This window comes from Colias eurytheme, chromosome 31 (assembly GCF_061535395.1).
Source record: "Colias eurytheme isolate Ceu_HAF_F1 chromosome 31, ilColEury1 Martin Lab GWU primary, whole genome shotgun sequence".
Classification (NCBI taxonomy): Eukaryota; Metazoa; Arthropoda; class Insecta; order Lepidoptera; family Pieridae; genus Colias; species Colias eurytheme.
This window is the reverse complement of record NC_143010.1, coordinates 1,711,097-1,731,915: the sequence shown is the minus strand read 5'-3', so window position 1 is coordinate 1,731,915 and position 20,819 is coordinate 1,711,097. Positions and strand designations below refer to the sequence as shown.

At 34.8% G+C, this 20,819-nt stretch overlaps 2 protein-coding genes across 2 annotated transcripts; one reads left to right on the top strand and one right to left on the bottom strand.

Moving 5' to 3' along the window:
- Nucleotides 1-4,184: 4,184 nt before the first annotated feature.
- LOC149895390 (uncharacterized) lies at nt 4,185-4,835 on the top strand. The gene has a single exon (XM_090118769.1). It carries the CDS (start codon nt 4,185-4,187, stop codon nt 4,833-4,835), a length of 651 nt encoding a protein of 216 aa, XP_089974895.1.
- An 8,575-nt stretch (nt 4,836-13,410) lies between these two features.
- Nucleotides 13,411-17,414, bottom strand: Cpsf5 (cleavage and polyadenylation specificity factor subunit 5). The gene is made up of 4 exons (XM_090119068.1): nt 17,033-17,414; nt 16,035-16,146; nt 15,741-15,831; nt 13,411-14,661 (listed from the first exon to the last, which is right to left on the bottom strand). Exons 1-4 carry the CDS (start codon nt 17,248-17,250, stop codon nt 14,414-14,416), a joined length of 669 nt encoding a protein of 222 aa, XP_089975194.1. The 5' UTR covers nt 17,251-17,414; the 3' UTR covers nt 13,411-14,413.
- Between the last annotated feature and the right edge of the window lie 3,405 nt (nt 17,415-20,819).

The window sequence follows — 20,819 nt, the reverse complement described above, 5'->3', positions numbered from 1 at the left end:
AAAAACATTTTTTCATCGTTTCTAAGATTTTCGAATAATTTTTCAAATGTGATCGTACGCAAAGATTCTTCATTAATAGGATGTACCCAAAACCTTCTGTTTTGTCGGCGGCGAGACCGTTGGCGCCTTCGATACCAATATAAAAGTGCAACCAAGCGTGCCAAATATTTTTTGCAGGTTTTATTAGTATGCTCCTATGTATCTTTTTATGCGACTGGGAGTTACCAAAAATCAGTTGGAGGCAGGGGCAGGCAGGTAACAAATTTTCTAGCTTTTATGAAAAATTTAACATGTATTGTTGGATGTATTGATGGCACTCAAGTAGCCACGATAAGACCCAAAGATAACGAAGAAAGATTTTTAAATCGCAAATATTTCAGTTCATTGAATATTGATTGTAATACTTTTTTGAGTAATCTTCTTATATATAAAAATGAATCGCAAAATGTGTTGGTAAGCGCATAACTCGAGAACGGCTGAACCGATTTCGATAATTCTTTTTTTATTATATTCCTTGAAGTACGAGGATGGTTCTTATGTAGAGAAAACGTAAATATTATGTACCACGGGCGAAGCCGGGGCGGACCGCTAGTAACAATTAATATTGACTTGAAATTCTCTTAATAATCAATTTGTTAATTGTCCAGGTTTTAAATAAAAGTATTTTTAGATTTGTGACGCAAAAAGAATTTTGTTAGTAGATTCTTCATTTGGAGAAGCATCACACGATAGTTTTGTGTGGAATCAGCAACCCGTGACACAAAATTTAATTGATTTAAATAGTGATGGAGAAAATGTGTAAATTACAAAGGAAGTAATTTATTTAAATAAGTAGGTAGTGAAATTTTGGTATTTCCTACTAGTTAATATTATAAATGCTAAATATTGTGAAGATGGATGTATGTAAAGTATGTTTGCTACTCTTTCACGCAAATACTGATTACTATTAAATTTAGCACACATATAGAGTAACTTGGATTAACACATAGGATAGGTTTTATCCCGGAAAGCCCATCGGAACGGGAGCTATGCGGATTTTTCTTTGAAAACGCGGACGACGCCGCGGGCGGAAAGCTAGTTTTAATAATTTCTGTCGCAGTATAAGCGTTGTTTGCACACCGCGACAGATATCCAATGGATATCTGTCGGTAGTATATCGCAACCTTCATCACCAACGATGTTTGAAGTAGCATATATTAACTTTGGTGCATCGAATAATATCGATATGATAAATTGGCAAAAAACTATCACCGAGCCTCCGATCTTGAAACACCTAACTAATGAAGAAATTCAACAATTAGTTCAATATGGTGGTGAGGGTGAACTATTGTCTAAACGTCTTCCCTGCCATACCCAAGCAGTTGAAAGAGCTGTGAAGTTGACGACAGAAGCTGCCACTTCCTTGAGTGAGGACTCATCACGATTGGGAGCCATAAAAGCTAAATTGGAATCACGTAAGGATATGCCAAAATTTGAGACAAAAAGGGATTTTAAAGCCGACTTGACTTAAATGCAGCCAAATAACGAGGTCGTTTGAGTGAGTTGCTTAATTAAATGCATCCAATTAACGAATTGTAGTTAGTTGCTCAATTTTAGCAGCCAAATAACGAGGTCGTTTGAGTGAGTTGCTTAATTCAATGAAGCTAATGACAAAAATTGAAGAAACGAATCACAGATCAAAAGAGAAGAAGAGCTGCGCAAATTGATCTCAAATTCAAAACGAACAAATTTTTAATAAGAATAAAACCAACAGTGAATCTGTACCTACAGACATAATGCATCCAAATAACGACGCTGTTTTAGTGAGTTGCTTGGTTAAATATAGCCAAATATTTAATTAAGAAAGGAATTGTGGCAGATTTAGGATTTGAAACACGAATATTTTTGCAACGGATTGGTCAGTCACGATACGATGTCGCAGTGGACTGGCGCACTGCTCGACGGAGATTTTGTTCTCACTGTCATATTCTTCGTTTAAGTGAAGCATCTAGTGAAATTTTTATTAGAACGCGCGCCAGAAGTTCCGTGCAACAGGTTCAACAGTTAATGAGCCTCGCCCAGGTCCTAGCCGAACGTCAAGGACTGCACAAAACATTGAACGCGTTAAATAGCGTGCCAAAAAAATCCCCGACAGTCCGTGCGCAAGAAAGCGTAAAGTTTGCGGTTTCCAGAAACCACGCTGCACTGTATTTAAAGCTTGGACATTAAATTCCACCCCTTCAAGGTCTAATTGGTGCAGGCACTTAAAGTAAATGACTACAGAGTACGCAAAGAAATTTGTTAAAACATGTTGAGCAGATTGCGAACTGTTAACACAATTTAGTCTAGTGATGAAGCTCATTTTCATTTGATTGGATTTGTCAATAAACAAAACTACCGCTATTGGGCGCCAAGAGGACAAAACCCGCAATTTAAAAACACCAACAAACATTGAATAGCCCAAAAGTTTGGCAGATCTATCGGTCAATTGAATAATTGGACCATTTTCTTTGAGAATGAAATTGCCAAATGAAATTCCACATGTATAAAAAATTGACGAAAATTTTAAACTGGATTTTCAATCTGAATTCTTACAAATCATTAAAAAGTACACGCATGTGTACGCCAACATGCACTCTACTCAAAACTCTTCGACATCCAGCCTTACAATTCAGCCTTCTCAAACTCATTCATATTATTCTGACCAGTCTATGAATGGCAACTTATTATTGTCTACTCAAAACTCTTCCACATCTACGCAGCCTTCACGGCCTTCTCCAACTCATTCATATTATTCTGACCAATCTATGGACAACTGAAAATTGTTAAGGTATAGAGATTTATGGAATAGGAGATCCAATGGTTCACGACATTCAAGAAATGGCAGACATGAACACGTTGAAAGCTTTTAAAGGGACATTTAAAATACATCAACTTTCTTGGAATCGAAATGAACCAAATATTTTACATGTAAGAAGGCTTAGTTGTCTATCTTGTGCAACAAACGCTGTTTGTCCATATTTTGAAATTGGCCATATAATGGTTCCGTTCGATAATGTCCTTGTCCGCGTCCTAGTCCTTTGAGTATAGCTGACGCAAGGAATTTATCTCCAAGAAGTGAAAAACACAGACAATGCTTCTACAATAACATATAGGTCAAATGAGATTACACCTGAAGAAGGCACTTCTTATACTCTCCTATTACGTCCCCGTAAAAGGTTTCTATTTCCATAAGGCGACTAAACTGTACGACCTCAGCAGTCTAAAAAACCTTTTGTGGATCCCTACACTAACAGCAACGATGACGAATCTATATCTATATATGTATATAAAAATGAATTGCTGTTTGTAAGTCTCGCTAAAACTCGAGAACTGCTGAACGGACTTATCTTATCTTATCTTAGTCTTGAATTATTCGTGGAGGTCTAGGGAAGGTTTAAAAGGTGAGAAAAATTCGAATAATTGCCGGTAAAGTCCTCAAATCATAATATTGTGTTTATTGATGGCAAATAAAGTATTGTCGTGTTTGGGAATGACAGCACCTAATCGTCATATGCACAATGCATTAAACCACGAGTTGCAAAGGGAACATCAGTACGACATTGAAGCATTGGCCGAAATAGTTCGTACAAATTTTCCACAATTAAATCAACAACAAAGAATTGCGTACGACACTTTGATAGAAGCTGTGAACAGTGGATCTGGTGGAATTTATTTCCTTGATGCTCCCGGAGGAACCGGAAAAACGTTTTTAATTTCATTGCTTTTGGCGAGGATCAGATCGCGAAATGATGTTGCTCTAGCGATGGCTTCATCTGGAATAGCTGCGACTCTGCTAGAAGGCGGGCGAACTGCACATTCTGCCTTGAAATTACCACTAAACATGCAAATCACCGAAACTCCAATTTGCAACATCGCCAAAAATAGCGCAATGGCTAAGATCCTACAGGTATGCAAATTGATTGTTTGGGATGAATGCACAATGGCCCATAAGAGGTCACTGGAGGCACTGGACAGAACGTTGAAAGATCTTCGTGACAACCAAAATATTTTTGGTGGGGCTACCGGCTATGATTCTGTTGTTAGGTGATTTTCGTCAGACTCTTCCAGTTATTCCCCGATCAACTGCTGCTGATGAACTAAATGCATGTCTAAAATCATCAAATTTGTGGCAGTACGTAAAGACACTCCACTTAACAACAAACATGCGAGTATTTTTGCAACAAGATGAAACTGCAAATGTGTTTGCGAAGCAGTTGTTAGACATTGGAAATAATAAAGTTGCAGTGGACACCTCGACCGGATTCATTATATTACCTACAGATTTCTGTCACATCACAGACTCAAAAGTGGAGCTTATTCAGCGAGTTTTCCCAGATATAGCGCAAAAGTTCAATAACCATAATTGGCTGGGTGAACGAGCAATATTAGCACCGAAAAATAAAGATGTCGAGGATCTTAATGCGACCATTCAGAATTTTCTTCCAGGACAGTTGGTTTCCTTCAAATCAGTCGACACCGTAATGAACCAGGATGACGTAGTCAACTATCCCACTGAGTTTTTAAATTCACTGGAATTGCCTGGATTACCACCTCACAATTTGCAATTAAAAGTAGGATCAGTTGTCATCATGCTGCGTAACATTAATCAACCTCGACTATGCAATGGAACAAGACTGGCTGTGAAAAGACTGATGAATAACGTCATTGAGGCGACAATCATAAAAGGAAAATACAAAGGAGAGGATGTCTTGATCCCGCGGATACCGATGATTCCAACGGACTTGCCATTCGATTTTAAACGCTTACAATTTCCAGCACGTCTGGCCTTTGCGATGACCATAAATAAATCGTAAGGACAGTCGTTAGAAGTTTGTAGAATCAACTTGGAGTTTCCCTGTTACGCGCATGTAGTACAATTATACGTCGCGTGTTCGCGCGTCGGAAAACTGTCTTCTTTGTTTATTTACGCACCACAAAACAAAACAAAAAATATAGTTTATGAGAAAGCTTTAAATTAATAAACAGACTGTATTTGAACAGTGTGTGTCTGTGAATATCAAATTTAAACCTTATAAATAGCCAGTATTTCAGGAAACCTCTGTTTTGTAAGTAAGCAACATGATGTATCGAAAATAATAATAAAACTTCATGCTTTATTCAATAAATGCTTTTTTATCAAATACGGATTCGATTTGTTTGTTTTAAAATCATTTTATACAAAAGATTAGGTCTTTTATTTATCGATGAGGCAGTACGGAGTCTGCCGGGTCAGCTAGTAAAAAAATATAATTATTATTCTAACGTTTTACAAATGACGCATGTGAGGTCTTAAATATATAGTAACCCTCTGTTTTTACAATCTTAATATTTTCAAGTTCCATTATTTTAAGTTTAGTTTGCTTGACAAATTATATTAATTGATTAAAGTCAACCGAAAATAAATCCCTTCTGTGGATTAATTCAATATTTTTTAAAACGACAAGATCGTTGGTTTTTATTACATTTTTTCATATGAAGAACAACAATCTGGCTGTGTTATTCACACAGCCAGATTGTAATTTTATTGTAATTTAAAGAAAAAACGATTTTTTATTTTATCATTTTTAAGACAAAGTACAACTTAAATTGTCCTTTCTGTTGATTTTATAGTCTTTGCTGTGGACAGTTATAAATTAAAATAATGAATAATTCATACAAATCAAAGTTTTGATCTCTAATAGTGTTTTTATTATGATTATTTTATATGTCTACAAAATAAATGCTGATTCAAAACCAAACAAATATGACCTTTTTTTTCATTTTTGAATCCCGAATTTGATTATGACCCATATACTGCCTTGCCTAGAGTTCCATCTAAACATATGTCACGTCCATTCAAACCACAAGTGGACAATAATAAATTCATGGGGGGAGTAATTTTATTTTTTTCTGTAACCGCGTGGTTGCCGGATAATAAGGCCAATAAAATTTTACTGTAGGCCTTATTATACTCAAACTTTTTTAAACTGCTATATAAGTAGGAGCGTGTTTTTGAATTTTTTTTGGTGGGTAGTATGTACGTAGATATACATTTTCAATTTATTTATCATTGTTTTCAGTGCTTACGGTCACGATGCCTCCCAAACGGGCATTGTGGTCAGAAGACAGCTGTTAGAGCAGTACAAAGAGGAATGTTGAGTACGTATAAGGCTGCAGAGAGATATAAGATTCCTAGAAGAACAATCAGAAATCATCTGCAGTCTGGCAGTTTAGAGAAAAGTTTGGGACGTAAAGGTATATTAAATGATGAAGAGGAAGCTCAACATGTGCAAATGATAATCTGGTATTCTGAAATGGGCTTGCCTGTGACACCAAGAATATTGCGTCGATTAGTTTATAAATATTGTGAGCAAAATAATACAAAACACAATTTTAATGATGAGGGCAAACACGCAGGCTAAAGACTGCTTCAAAGCGTTCATGAAAAGACACTAATAAATATCCGTAAGAAAAGCGCAATTCATGAACCCAGCTAGGGCCCAAAAGCTTAATAAATTTATTGTTTATGACCATTTTAAAAACTAAGAGACATCTACGATAAATTTGACTTATATGAGCATCCTGAGAAAATATATAATATGGATGAGAAAGGATGCCGGCTCACTATCCGCCACCAGCAAAGTGTTTGGGCCAAAAAGGTGGCTAAAAGGGTTCATTTGCAGGCGTCTGAACATACTGAAAGCGTTTCCATCGCAGGATGTGTTAATACTCTTGGCACAGCCATACCACCTGTTGGTGAAAGGAGTTTACTTATATAAAAAAGTGTGTATGTCAAATATCTATCTGTCATTATATAATTTTTCTCTTCCGCCTTTACCCTTTGTACTACGCATATCGTCTAATAAAGTATCTCAAGTTTATTTATCAATCTTTACTTTTTCCTGCCTAAAACCCATCACCACCTATGGTCATATTTAAAGGAAAACGTTTAAAACCAGAATTGTACGATAATTTGCTTCAAGGATCTTTAGTGGAAAAATCAGCAAAATCTATAACAGTTACATCAGATGTTACCCGTGACAGTGCAATGGCTTAGGACAATTTATTTGGTGAAGAAGATGCCGCAAATAATCAAGATGCTACAAATTAAAATCAACAAGATAATAATAATTAAAATGTAGTAGGGGGTTCGAAAAGAAAAAAAAGTAGACCATCGAGGCAGAATTTAAACGTGTTTGATAAGAAAATGAGTGAGTTTATAGATTATCAAATGGATTGCAAGAAGAAAGAAGAAATGAAAGAAGACCGTAATTTGTTTTTCTTCAAAAGTCTTCTTCCATCATTGGCAACGCTAAACGATAATCAAACATTAGAATTTCAATCAGGCGTCTTGAATTTATTACAAAATATAAAGAATCGAAATGAATGGTCTCCTGCATCAACCAAAAAATGTGGCACAATCACAAGGCTATTTTACATCGCAGTACCATGCATCACCAGTGTCTCAAAGTATTCAATCGAATGCATCTGATTTCATAATATGTAGTTGGGAAAGGATAATATTTTTGTGTTCACAAAAAATCTAAAGGTACATCTATGTATGCATTTCTAAAATATTGATCTTAAGCCCGTTTAATTGTTTTACTATAATTAAACTACTCGGCCAACAAAATATGTTACATCAAACAAATTCCAAATTAACACCAAAATATAACACTTTTTTATCGTAGTGCGCTGCAAATATTCTATTGTAACAATAACTATTTTATCATCATTCATCACTCAAAAATACTGATCGTGCACCAAATATTCCTGAATGTTACACAAAATATTTAGTATGCATCCTAGTACCGTTTACCCATTTAAAACGGTTTTGTACAACTTTTATGTTACTGAAATAATTATAATTGAAGAACAAATAATGCATTTCGTAAAACATTACTTCTAAGACTTATATTTATTTTACTGAAAATGGAGGAAGACTTGCAGAACAGAAGAAGGTATAAAGTCAGTCTCAGTTTCGTGGAAGCGTTCAAAGAGGATGCACGTGTGTTTGTAATCGTTAGCGAGCGAAGATCGAAACATTCGAACTTTCGATTTTTGAATTTTCCGTTACGCGTGTGCTTTGTTTCTAAAATAAACAATTTGGTGTACCGTTGCACTCCGTATTCTAAATTCGATATCTGCGAATATGTCTCACAAAAGCTTAGAAATCTGTGTTCGCGAGTTGAATAACACTGTTATTCTTCTACAGAACAAAGTGAATTGTTGATTGCTGAATTGCTGATATTCGAACAAAATAACTTATTGAAAAATCTCCTGCAAACACATCAAAATGTAAATACGAAGGTACTTCTCGGATCAGCCGGTCAAATGTGCGAGCCTGATGCGGGTACAACGAAGCAGCGTCCTGTACGTCAGACGAGACTTCGTGCTGATTCTTCTGTCCCTTCTGCAAGCAAGCCTAAGGTGCGAACAGCGAGGTACATGTCGCCCATCTCAGCGCCCGCCCCACCGCCACTGCACGCGATACCGAGTGACGTCGAGCCAGCCCCTACTACAGGTACGGCGTACGACTCGAACCTCGTCTCGCAAGCGACCGATGCCTCTGATACTAATGCGAGCATCGGTACTAACAATGAATGGGTAACAGTGAGACGCAAGCGAGTTTCTAATTCGTCGAAGAATGTAGCTCGTGGTACGGCCGCGCCTGGGACGTGCGTTATGAACGTAAAAATAAATCGAAATCATACCTGTTTGCACCAGGCTGCCAAGATGTTGCGGCCAGGTGAAAAGCGGCAACCGTGATTTTTTAGAATTTTTATATCATTTGACGTGATGTAGACTACATTTTATTCAAAAAACAAGTGAACGAATTTTTTTCCCAGAAATCGATTAGAAAAATTTTAATTAAACATGCTTGCGGCCAAATTTTGACTGGCAACCTAGTCGATATATATTCTCCTAATTATAAATATACATAAAAAAAATCGGTTTTCAGCAAAAAACCGATGAACGCACTGATCCTGCAGCCGGATCTCGTACTATGGGATCTTTTGTTTTAATTAAGGAATAGTATTAAACAAATAGTTAGTTTTTGTTATTGTTGAATATATCAAGTATTTTAGTATGGAACCAGAACAATTACGACTTGATATAGAAAATCAAGATGATATTCCCGTTTATTGTTCCGAAACTGAATCTGAAACGGAAGAACCATCTATTAAAAAGAAGAGGAGTGTAGGAGTGTAGGTAACCTGGGTATTGGTATCAGGATACGAAAATGTTCAAGAAGCAGAAAAAGCAGTATATGATGAGAAAGTATGGTCATTGAGGAAGACTTGCAGAACAGAAGAAGGTATAAAGTCAGTCTCAGTTTCGTGGAAGCGTTCAAAGAGGATGCACGTGTGTTTGTAATCGTTAGCGAGCGAAGATAGAAACATTCGAACGTTCGATTTTTGAATTTTCCGTTACGCGTGTGTTTTGTTTCTAAAATAAACAATTTGGTGTACCGTTGCACTCCGTATTCTAAATTCGATATCTGCGAATATGTCTCACAAAAGCTTAGAAATCTGTGTTCGCGAGTTGAATAACACTGTTATTCTTCTACAGAACAAAGTGAACTCATTGGAATTGCTGATATTCTAACAAAATAACTTATTGAAAGATTCAGACCAACACAGGTTTTGCTAATGTATGGGCAGGTGTTTTAAATAATTATTTAGTGGGCCCTTATTTCATCGAAGGCCGGCCAGACAGTCAATCATACCTAAACTTATTACATACTGTGGTGAATAACATGCTGGAAGATGTAACAGTAATTTATTTAAGAGACATATACTACCAGCATGACGGCTTTTCAGTATGTTTGCCATTCAAAGTGTATATTGCAAATTGTCAACAAACTAAACACCGTATTTCAAGGAGATTACACAACAGTCGACACAGCATTCAAAGACATTTCCGAAATGTATACGTGCCTTTTAAGTTGTTATATGAAAGGAAATTATTTGAAAACCCCACTTGCATTTGATCCAAATCCACTGCCAACTTTTTGTTCCTGAAAGAGGCGTAAATGTGACCTCTGAAATCAATCGCATATCCGTAGACGTGAGTTTGAAACCTGGAATACAATCATTCCTTCAAATAATGTAATCAATTCAAGCAAAGCAGTATTTCCAAAGATTTACAGTGCTTGGATCAACTTTAAACGTTGCAAAGAATTTTCCCAACATAGTAGACGAAATCAACGTACAAAAAGTTGATGAGTAACTAGGAGATGAAAATCTCACGGAAAATTGTGATGAAAAATATTGTCGAGCAACAAACTCGACAGACAAAAAACTGGATTGTATCATATGTCGCTAACAAGATATTTAAAGAAAATAAGGAAAAGAAAAGTGCACCCATGTAGAATCTCTCAGTCTTTTCAACAATAAGTCCAATTGCTGTTTTGGTCAGTTGCTTATTTAAATGATTTTTGCCAACGATTGTCAAGCAACTACCATTTTCTTGAGTTTTTAAGCGCATCATTGTAATGCAATCCTGCCTTTGCAAATAGGAAACAAGTATTACTGGCTGAAACCCAACCAGTCGTTATCTATAAAAAAAACACCAGGGGGTCGAACCTATCTTTAAGGCGAGCCAAGCCAAGATAAAAAAAAAATAGTAAAAGAGAAGGGCACCCATGTAGAATCTTTTAATCTTTTCAACAGTAAATCAAGAAGCTGTTTTGGTCAGTTGCTAATTTGAATGCAGCCAAATTTACTGAATCTAGAGGCTGTTTCGGTCAGTTGCCTATTTGAATGCAGCCAAATTTCCTGAATCTAGAGGCTGTTTCGGTCAGTTGCCTATTTGAATGCAGCCAAATTTACAGAATCTAGAGGCTGTTTTGGTCAGTTGCTTATTTGAATGCAGCCAAATTTACTGCGGATTGACGACAACACCTGTCATGCACTTGTCGCTAACAAGATATCTAAAGAAGAGAGAACACGAAGCTTATAAAATCAGGCGCCGAAACATGAAGATCAAATCAGATGGTAAAATTTTCAGCAATAGCGTAGCGGACGCACTCCACCTTTTTGAGGAAATGACGATAAATCATTCGGAATACCGGCAGAAAAATAACTTTTTTCTCAAATTTTTCATTTTTTTACAAGTTTGATATTTCGTGGTCATTTTTTGAAAGTGGGCTCGGTAAGGGTGTGGCTGGTGCTATTGGAGGGGTTGTTAAGCGGGCTGTCGATAGGCAAAACGCCTATGGAAAAGATATAACAAACGCTACTGATGTGTACTTGACGTTGGAATCTTTTGTAAAAGCTGTAAAAGTTTTTTTTACGTATCTGAAACCGAAATCAACGAGATAAAATTATACCTACTGGCATTAAAACTATAAAAGGGACTATGAGTATTCATGAAGTGATTTCTGTACATGGTAATGATGAAATTCAACATAGCATCCTCAGCTGTTTCTGTAACAAGAAATCCTGTTATTGTTATGATCCAGAAACATATATGTAAATACTCATTTTAACCAGAAATCTAAAAATAATGAGCTGCATATAACAAAAGGTTATTGTTAAAGTTTAATGAGTTACCAATTCTTGGCACTGAGATGAAAGATGATTTGCAAATATTGTGTATTGATGATGTTAATCTAGAAGAAAAAGTTGAGGCTAGCGAAAATAATTCCGCTGTAAATCGCGATGATTTTCTTATAAACCTGAGTGATACTGATGCAAATCTAATTATAGGGGAAATTGATGCACACAAGTTAATAAAAAACAAAGAAAACTTTCCACCTAATATTTCGAAATTAATAAATTCAAATCCTTCAACGTCTAAAGATCCGTATCCTTCAATGTCTAAAGGTCAACCGGGGTAATTGCGTATATGGGGCTAATGAATTTTCGTTTCAGCAATTCACAAGTACAAGAACAATAACTTCCGCTGGAACACTGTTTTGTTCACTGTCAACGCAGCTAGTGATAAATTGCCGTGGCAAGAATATATGGGATCAATGTATGTCCCACAACGTATTGTGGGACATACATTGATCCCATATATTCTTCACGTATGAGGGCACAAAATATGCTGCTACAAGAAATGGTTGGATATATTCAAAAGTTTTTGAAAAATATAATGTAATGGAAAGTCATAGGAAAAAAAGTCAAAAATTATGTTAGGAAAAAAAGTCAAAAATTATACCTTGAAAGTGGCCTATCTATTCTTAAAATGTCATATCAATCATTTTGTGTGGAAAGGAATGAAACACCTGTAAAGCAATGTACATACCAGGCGCATATTTTGTAACAATTATAACTTATCCTTCTTTAGACCAAAGGACTTGTGTGCTACTTGTTCCAAGTACAAAGAAGCCAGTTCAGAAGTAAAGGGTGACATGGAATTGATTATTCGTTACATCTTATAAGAAAAACCGAATGTGAGGAAGCAAAAGCCACAGACAAGATAAAAGCCAACGAAGACCCAATATTTGTAACAGCCACATTTGATTTGCAAAGTGTTTTACAATTGCCATATTCTAATGTTTCTCTATTTTACTATTCAAGGAAAATCTTGAAGTCGGTTAAAAAAAAAAACCGGCCAAGTGCGAGTTGGACTCGCGCACCGAGGGTTCCGTACAAATAAGTTTAAAATTATTAAAAAAAATATATTATGTGATGTAACTAAAAATTTATGGTTTTCGTAATTTTTCCTTTATCTATGCTATAAGACGTTGCTTCGTACCAAATTTCAAGATTCTGAGTTCACGGGAAGCACCCTGTAGGTTTTGATTCCCTTGCAAGTGTCGAAAATTTGCGGCATAAACGGCTGTATCTTTTGATTGCGTTGGCTTAGAAGTTTGATTTTCATCACAGCTTCAAGGGACAGTAGACCTGAGTAATTGATATAAATTTCAGCTTCATACTTCCACGCGTTCCTGAGAAAAAGGGTCTTGACAGACGGACGGACGGACAACAAAGTGATCCTATAAGGGTTCCGTTTTTTCCTTTTGAGGTACGGAACCCTAATGAACATTAATTGTCCTTACAGAATTACATCAAGATTTAAAAGCGTCATAATACAATTATTATAATAACCCATATTGTAAAAACAGTTCCTAACATACATTTGTTGTTAATATCTATTGTATTTCTGCTTAAAAGTAATTTTGGTTTTAAAGTATTATTTTAAAAATACGCTGATGACTAGAAAAGAATAGATTATTCCTAATGGCTAATACTGTATACGTGTAACAAAAATATACACATTATTTACATAAACAGTACCCAATCTCATATACACCAATATTTTACATAACATGTGTAATATAATTTTATACAACACACACGTCTCGAATCACAGATAAAAAAAATAAAATAAAAATTGACAGATACAAAAAACGTTTCGACTGACATCGAAAAAACATTTTTTTTTTGCTCATCATTTGACAAAATGTCAAAAATCACAGATAAACACAAACTGTCAAATATCACAGATAAAAAATGTAGTCACATTCAGTCTTACCGTTACTTAAAACTAGGACAATCTTCTTGCTTGAGGTACAATAAATAAAACCCATGTTTTTTTTCTGTTCGTATTACGTCAGTATTACTTAATAACTAATTTTACAATCGTCCATCATGAGATAATTCACACTGTGGCAACACTCGAAATTATTTAAATACTTACTCGCAAAATGTAAGTGTTACCAGCAAAAAAATGCATTCGATACCGAATATACCTTAGTACTTAATTTTTTTTTTTCGATTTAAAATACTTGTTTTATATTTAAAATCACCAGTATTGCCACTCACAAATATATATTAAGATCGAAATGTGAAAAATCTTATGTTATTGATTTTTTTTTTTATATTTATATGCAAGATGACTAAGTTTTTACCAATTTTACGGTTCCCTAGCAATAGAAAATTTTAACAAAAACAAACACAATTTAGGGCCGATTTTTCAATGCTTGGATAAAACTTATCCGTCCAATAAAGTATTACACGATAATATTAAAATGTCACGTAAACTGTCAAATACGGGCAATTAGAATACGTTTTTAAAATGGTAGTTTTAAACATTATTCGACGAATAAGTTTTAACCAAGGATTGAAAAAATCAGCCCTTAAAAGCAAATTCTTTCCAATAACTTCCTTTACATATACTAGATATAATTACATCTTTAGCTAAAACAGTCTTATTACACAAACTAAAATATAAGCCTGTTTTAAACCAAGTCATGGTTTAACTTCAGTACAGCTTTCTAAACTTGTCCTTATCTATGATTTATCGCTAAAACATGTTTTTCCATAAAACTTTTAGACAACAGTTTTAATATGTTATAGACCCGGTTATAGTTACTCTACCATTAAAAAAACTGTATTTAAACCTCCATTAACAAAAAAAATCAATAACACAACCATTTTCACACCATCTAAACAAAAATTTACATGTAAACAAAGTTGAATCTACACAGACTCTGCGACAGCGACGATATTATAGGCCCATACCCTTGGGCATTGTCATACAATTCAAACAGAGGTGCCGCAACCAATTTGTAATTCTTTGGCACAGCAAATAGAGCTCTATCTTGCAACTGAACAAGGAACAGGCGTTTGTGCTCTTTCGGTTTTGTTATGTGCGGCGGTATGTATGGATATTGGGGTGGTTCGAAGTTCGGTCGCCACCAGTTGCCTACAAAGAAATTGTATGTAGTAGTTTTATAGCAATCAAATCCTACCAATATTATAAATGCGAAAGTTTGTGAGGATGTGGGTGTGTGTGTGTGTTTGTTACTCTTTCACGCAAATACTATAGAACCGATTACAATGAAATTTAGCACACATATAGAGGGTAACTTGGATTAACACATAGGATAGGTTTTATCCCGGAAATCCCACGGGAACGGGAAACATGCAATAAAAGGCAGCCTATGTTCTTTCTCAGGGTCTAAAGATTGTCTGTGCCAAATTTCATCAAAATCGATTGAGAGGTTTAAGCGGTAAAGCATAACAGACAGACAGACAGAGTAACCCCTCGTTTTCACTAAGAAACAAGTTAAATACTAGTTTGATACAAAACTTGTAGAATACTTTTCAAAACATAATTATTTGGTTTATACGTGTATTGAGACTGTCTCAAACATTCTTTCGTTCACACTTTGTAGCCAACAAGTATAAAACACATTTGCGTTTACACTGAAGTCTGTGACATGTTAGAATTTGTCTGATCCATTGATAGCGTTCTCACCTACAAAATACAGTCATGGTTTAGATAAGTATTGTTTATTTTATTGCAATTTCTGTATAATACTAGTAACAAACATGTTTTAAACTTTATCCATGTTTGTTGGATAAAGTTTTCAACATACACACATCTCACAAAAGTTTTTTTTATTAATAGAAATTATAAAAGTAGGTACGACTGAATTTGTCTCGAATTCTACAAGTATTGCTACAACAAAAACAAGAGATCATAAACATGTAGGCAACTAGAAGTTTTCAACCAACAAGTTTCATATAAGTTATCCTACATGTATCAAATTTTGTATACGACATGTTTTACACATATGTCTGAGAAACGAAAACATTGCATCAAATTTGTAAAATACATGTATTATACTTTGGTGAAAACGAGGGGTTACTTTCGCATTTATAATATTATAGTAGGGATTTTAATACCATAAAACTGAAATATCAAATACAAATCTATATTAAAACTTTTACATAGCCAAAAATATGATTCTATTAGGTAAATAAAAAGAAATTACTCACCAATAGTGTCTTCTATGAGCCAATCTTGTTTCACGCCATCTTGTCGACCGAGGGTCTCAGTTAGCAATCGTTTTAGACCTTCTATTTCATCCTGTAATATAACAAATTAATATCAATATAGTATAAACTAGCTTAAAGCGTGCTTGTATGTATGTATACTTAAATCTTTAAAACTACGCAACCGCAAAATGATAAAAACCGCATCAAAATCTGTTGCATAGTTTTAAAATATTTAAACATACATAAGGACATAGGGAAAGAGAAAGTAACTTTAGAAATAAATGTAAAAATCACCTCTCCTGGATTGAGTTCTCCGCCAGGCAACTTGAAGAATGCAGTTCCGAGTTGTAATAACAAGACATGCGGGAGACCATGCTCATGTACTAATAAAACACCCTCTACCGATCTGCAAGAAAAAGGCATTAAAATATTAATATTTCATTTAACTTGACCGCCTCCATGGTACAGTGGTTGATGCGTGAGCGTAACACCAAGGGGTTTGATTCCCGGTGGAGACAAAAGAAAAAAAACAAGTCTCGGTCTGGCAGGACACAGAAGGCTGGTCACCTACTTGTCCCTAAAGAAAATCGATCAGTGAAACAGATGTATAATGCATCTGCCCCTTACCCCACTACATGGGACTTCACTTATTTCATTTAAAAACTACCATTCCGCCCATGTCTCATCTGCATTGTATAAATCGTAACATATTATACACTAAACCTGTAATACAGCTGAATAACTATCTATTAAAAGAACTCCATTAAATATGTTTAGTAATTTAAAAGATCTAAGCATATAGACAAACAGATGAAAGCAACTTTGTTTTATACTATGTACCTAGTGAAGTGAAGCTATAATATAAGCAATACCTAATGATCTAACTTGATCATTGTTTGGCATTGAGTTACTATGTACCTAGTACCTACTACATACTAATAATACCTCAATGTTTTTTGGTAAGATGATAGACTGACGATAGATGACTTAATACAGCAATTATTGCTGATTTATAGTTTTTTTGTGATAAAAAAGTGCTTCTGAAGATAGTTTGTGTTGGAGATTATATAAATAGGAAGTCTGTCTGTTCATGAGGCTTGTAAAATACGGCACCAAATTACCAAGTTTAAATTTGGAATAAAAAAAAAACATGAAACAAGTTCTCAGTTCAAATTGGCCACTTTTGTTTCACGAATCATGCACTAAATAATCAAATAATGCAAAAAGTGAATATTCTCGTGGATTTACGAAGTGTAGTCACGAGGCACAACAATTATAATACATTTGCTTACCTCCTCATGCCAATCTTGGAAAATTCCTCACGCATCCTTTGAAATCTCGCTGGAACTGAAGCATCCTTTTCAAAAAGAGGTTCTTTTGTTCCAAACGTATAATTAGTCAAGGGATATAGATTAATCGATCTATTTAGAGTCAGACTGGCTGCGTTTTGACTATTTTGATGCTGAATACCCGGTCTCACCGGCCATTGTTTTGCTTGTACGGTCGCCATAATGTTGGTTGTCTTATTCAAAGTATATAATTTAGATTGATTACAATAGTAAATTATGTTTTGGTTACACAAAAGAGATTATTTCACGTAAAATAGAAAATATTTTGATATTTAACAACACGTTTCAGCTTCAGACGCCGATTTTGCACAAATCATAAATTACAAATGCGTGCCACAGATAAAATAGTAAATACAGTCCACAATTTGTCTGTTCACAGATTACCATTAATTAAATATCCACGACCTTTAAGAATAATGCATATAGAGTTCGAATAATGCTATATTTATTTATGTCTTGTCTGTTTAATTTGAAAGTTTAGAGTATATATAGTATCTATAGAGTGCGAACAACCAAGTGAGAACAACACGACGTTCCCGCTGCGAGCGCTCGTAGTCGTGGTTGAGTGCTGTCGAAGTGCGTTGCTCAGGAATTTTTTTCATATTTACGAATAAACATGGTGAAATGTGCAGTTCTATCTTGCAAAAACGATACTATACACAAAATTGAAATCCAGTATCACATTTCATCACTAAGTCCGAAGTCGATTGTTATACTTATTTTTATGAAAATAAATCTAGCATCGCGGGGGTGAAGGGGAGGTGGGAGGCGGACACGCGCAGGCTCGCTCGCGCACCTCACTGCCACCACGTGATCATAGTGATGTGACCTTCGATATAAAGTTTAGGTACTAGAAGAACTATATTTTAACAAATTATTTATTTAACTTTAAAAACTATTTTAAAAATGTATTATAAATTTTGTGGGGTGTTTTTATGATAGACTTTCTAATATTATGAATGCGAATGTATTATAGTGTAAATGTAAAGTATGTAATGTTACTGTATATTTTTTGAACCGCTAAATTTATTTTGAACATTTTATAGTAGAATGGATAAAATTAAATAAAAAAAAAATATTAATATTATTTATTATATTATCATTTTAAATTATTAATTATTTCTTATTTTTATTTAACATTTTTAAAACATTATTACTTAATATTGTTTGATTTATTATTTTAAAAAATGCACTAAACCTGATCTTTTATTTTATTAACTTTATTATTTAAAGTAAGTAAGTCCACACGTTTTTCTGATATTCTAATTAAACATATTTTTTTAAAGTACTTATAATAATTTACTTTATAATAATTATTAATACAGGAAATATTCAAATGGAATAAACACACTTTATTCAGTTGGTAAGCAAATGTAAAATTACATTAGTCCGTTTTCTTATGGGCATGCTTGTATGGAAAGGTATACATTTTTGAGTAAAGCAATGAAATTTGGTTCGAATGTTGTACTCGTCCACCTATGCCCAAATCGCCTGGTAGCCAGTGTCTACTCCCCGGCAGAAGGGAGGGAGGGGGGGTTATAGAACAGAGCGCCCGGCGCTCGGAAAAAAAATTCTGGCGGATTCATTTGGCCCTTTGAGTCGAGTTTGGTGTCGTTATCAGGTAACTAGATGATGCCCAATTCATTCCCCATACCAGTTTTTTAGGGTTCCATAGCAAAATATGTCACAATCTTTAAAATAATAAAGTTTTGGCAGTGGCAAAATCCAAACAAACCAGTATATCTTTATATTTTTGTATGAAACTTGGTTTATAAAAAAATACTGTCTGAAAGGCCATTTCATGCAAATTATAAAAACATTAACATGTAACATATATCTTACCATTTTCAATGTGAAATAAATTATAGAAAGTACAGGAACGTTCGTCAGCGCAGCGTAGGGGATGGCTAATAGACCCGAAAAATAAGCAATAACATAAAACAAAAACCAGTCAAGTGCGAGTCTGACTCGCCCATCGAGTGTTTCGTACTTATTTGTCCTATACCATGTTATCTTGTCTGGTAGGACCTGGTTAACTGATACACACACACTTTCGTCTTTATAATATTAGTGTGATTTTTAATCATCTTTAAATTATAAATGAAGTCAGGTAACATTGTTAAAAATAAAGATATATAATAATAGAACGTTTTTGTATTAATAATCATGACAACCACCTCCACAATTAGGTACATAATTCGGTACATTTGAGCTGGCGTATAAAACACTTCAATCTGGAATTGCAAGATTTCACGCACCGACATCTTGTCAATTCAAAGCTTCTCTTTTCTTTTTATTTCAGATGGGCAAGGAATATTTTGATTTTTTTAGGTCCCTAAATATATACAGCCTATAACTGCCCTTAAGGTGTGTTGTTTAAGAGCAGCTTCTGTGGGAGGCAAATTTTCGATTTGCCTGTCCGTTTTTGTGAAAAATTTGTTTGCGACCCTCATTTACTGTCACAGCGGGGTACAATGTGAAAAACAAACATGTACTTATAATAATTATAATATAAAAAAATATAAGTTCTGGATAAGAGTATCCTTAAAATATCGTGACCGTCCTTACCTATATCATGCATTGTAATCACAAACTTTTCAATTTCACTGTCTGCATATTTGCCACTGTAAAGTGCTTCAAATCCTCGTGTGACATTCGGATTTGCCTTCCATACCTCAAATGCATGTGTACCTATAGTTCTTTTAGACCTTCTAGCTTGGAATACATGATATTCTGTACTAGCCATATCCGACTGTTCTTAACATTATTTTGGCTACTACTACTATATCGTGTGTTCCAAAGCTAGAAGGTCTAAAAGAACTATAGGTACACATGCATTTGAGGTATGGAAGGCATATCCGAATGTCACACGAGGATTTGAAGCACTTTACAGTGGCAAATATGCAGACAGTGAAATTGAAAAGTTTGTGATTACAATGCATGATATAGGTAAGGACGGTCACGATATTTTAAGGATACTCTTATCCAGAACTTATATTTTTTTATATTATAATTATTATAAGTACATGTTTGTTTTTCACATTGTACCCCGCTGTGACAGTAAATGAGGGTCGCAAACAAATTTTTCACAAAAACGGACAGGCAAATCGAAAATTTGCCTCCCACAGAAGCTGCTCTTAAACAACACACCTTAAGGGCAGTTATAGGCTGTATATATTTAGGGACCTAAAAAAATCAAAATATTCCTTGCCCATCTGAAATAAAAAGAAAAGAGAAGCTTTGAATTGACAAGATGTCGGTGCGTGAAATCTTGCAATTCCAGATTGAAGTGTTTTATACGCCAGCTCAAATGTACCGAATTATGTACCTAATTGTGGAGGTGGTTGTCATGATTATTAATACAAAAACGTTCTATTATTATATATCTTTATTTTTAACAATGTTACCTGACTTCATTTATAATTTAAAGATGATTAAAAATCACACTAATATTATAAAGACGAAAGTGTGTGTGTATCAGTTAACCAGGTCCTACCAGACAAGATAACATGGTATAGGACAAATAAGTACGAAACACTCGATGGGCGAGTCAGACTCGCACTTGACTGGTTTTTGTTTTATGTTATTGCTTATTTTTCGGGTCTATTAGCCATCCCCTACGCTGCGCTGACGAACGTTCCTGTACTTTCTATAATTTATTTCACATTGAAAATGGTAAGATATATGTTACATGTTAATGTTTTTATAATTTGCATGAAATGGCCTTTCA

Coding starts and splice junctions, on each gene's coding strand:
- LOC149895390 (XM_090118769.1), top strand. CDS start 4,185: ATGCGAGTATTTTTGCAACAAGATGAAACTGCAAATGTGTTTGCGAAG.
- Cpsf5 (XM_090119068.1), bottom strand. CDS start 17,250: ATGGCGACCGTACAAGCAAAACAATGGCCGGTGAGACCGGGTATTCAG. Junction 15,832..16,034: donor GAGAACTCAATCCAGGAGAG/GTGATTTTTACA, acceptor GTTATATTACAG/GATGAAATAGAAGGTCTAAA. Junction 14,662..15,740: donor GCTCATAGAAGACACTATTG/GTGAGTAATTTC, acceptor ATTTCTTTGTAG/GCAACTGGTGGCGACCGAAC.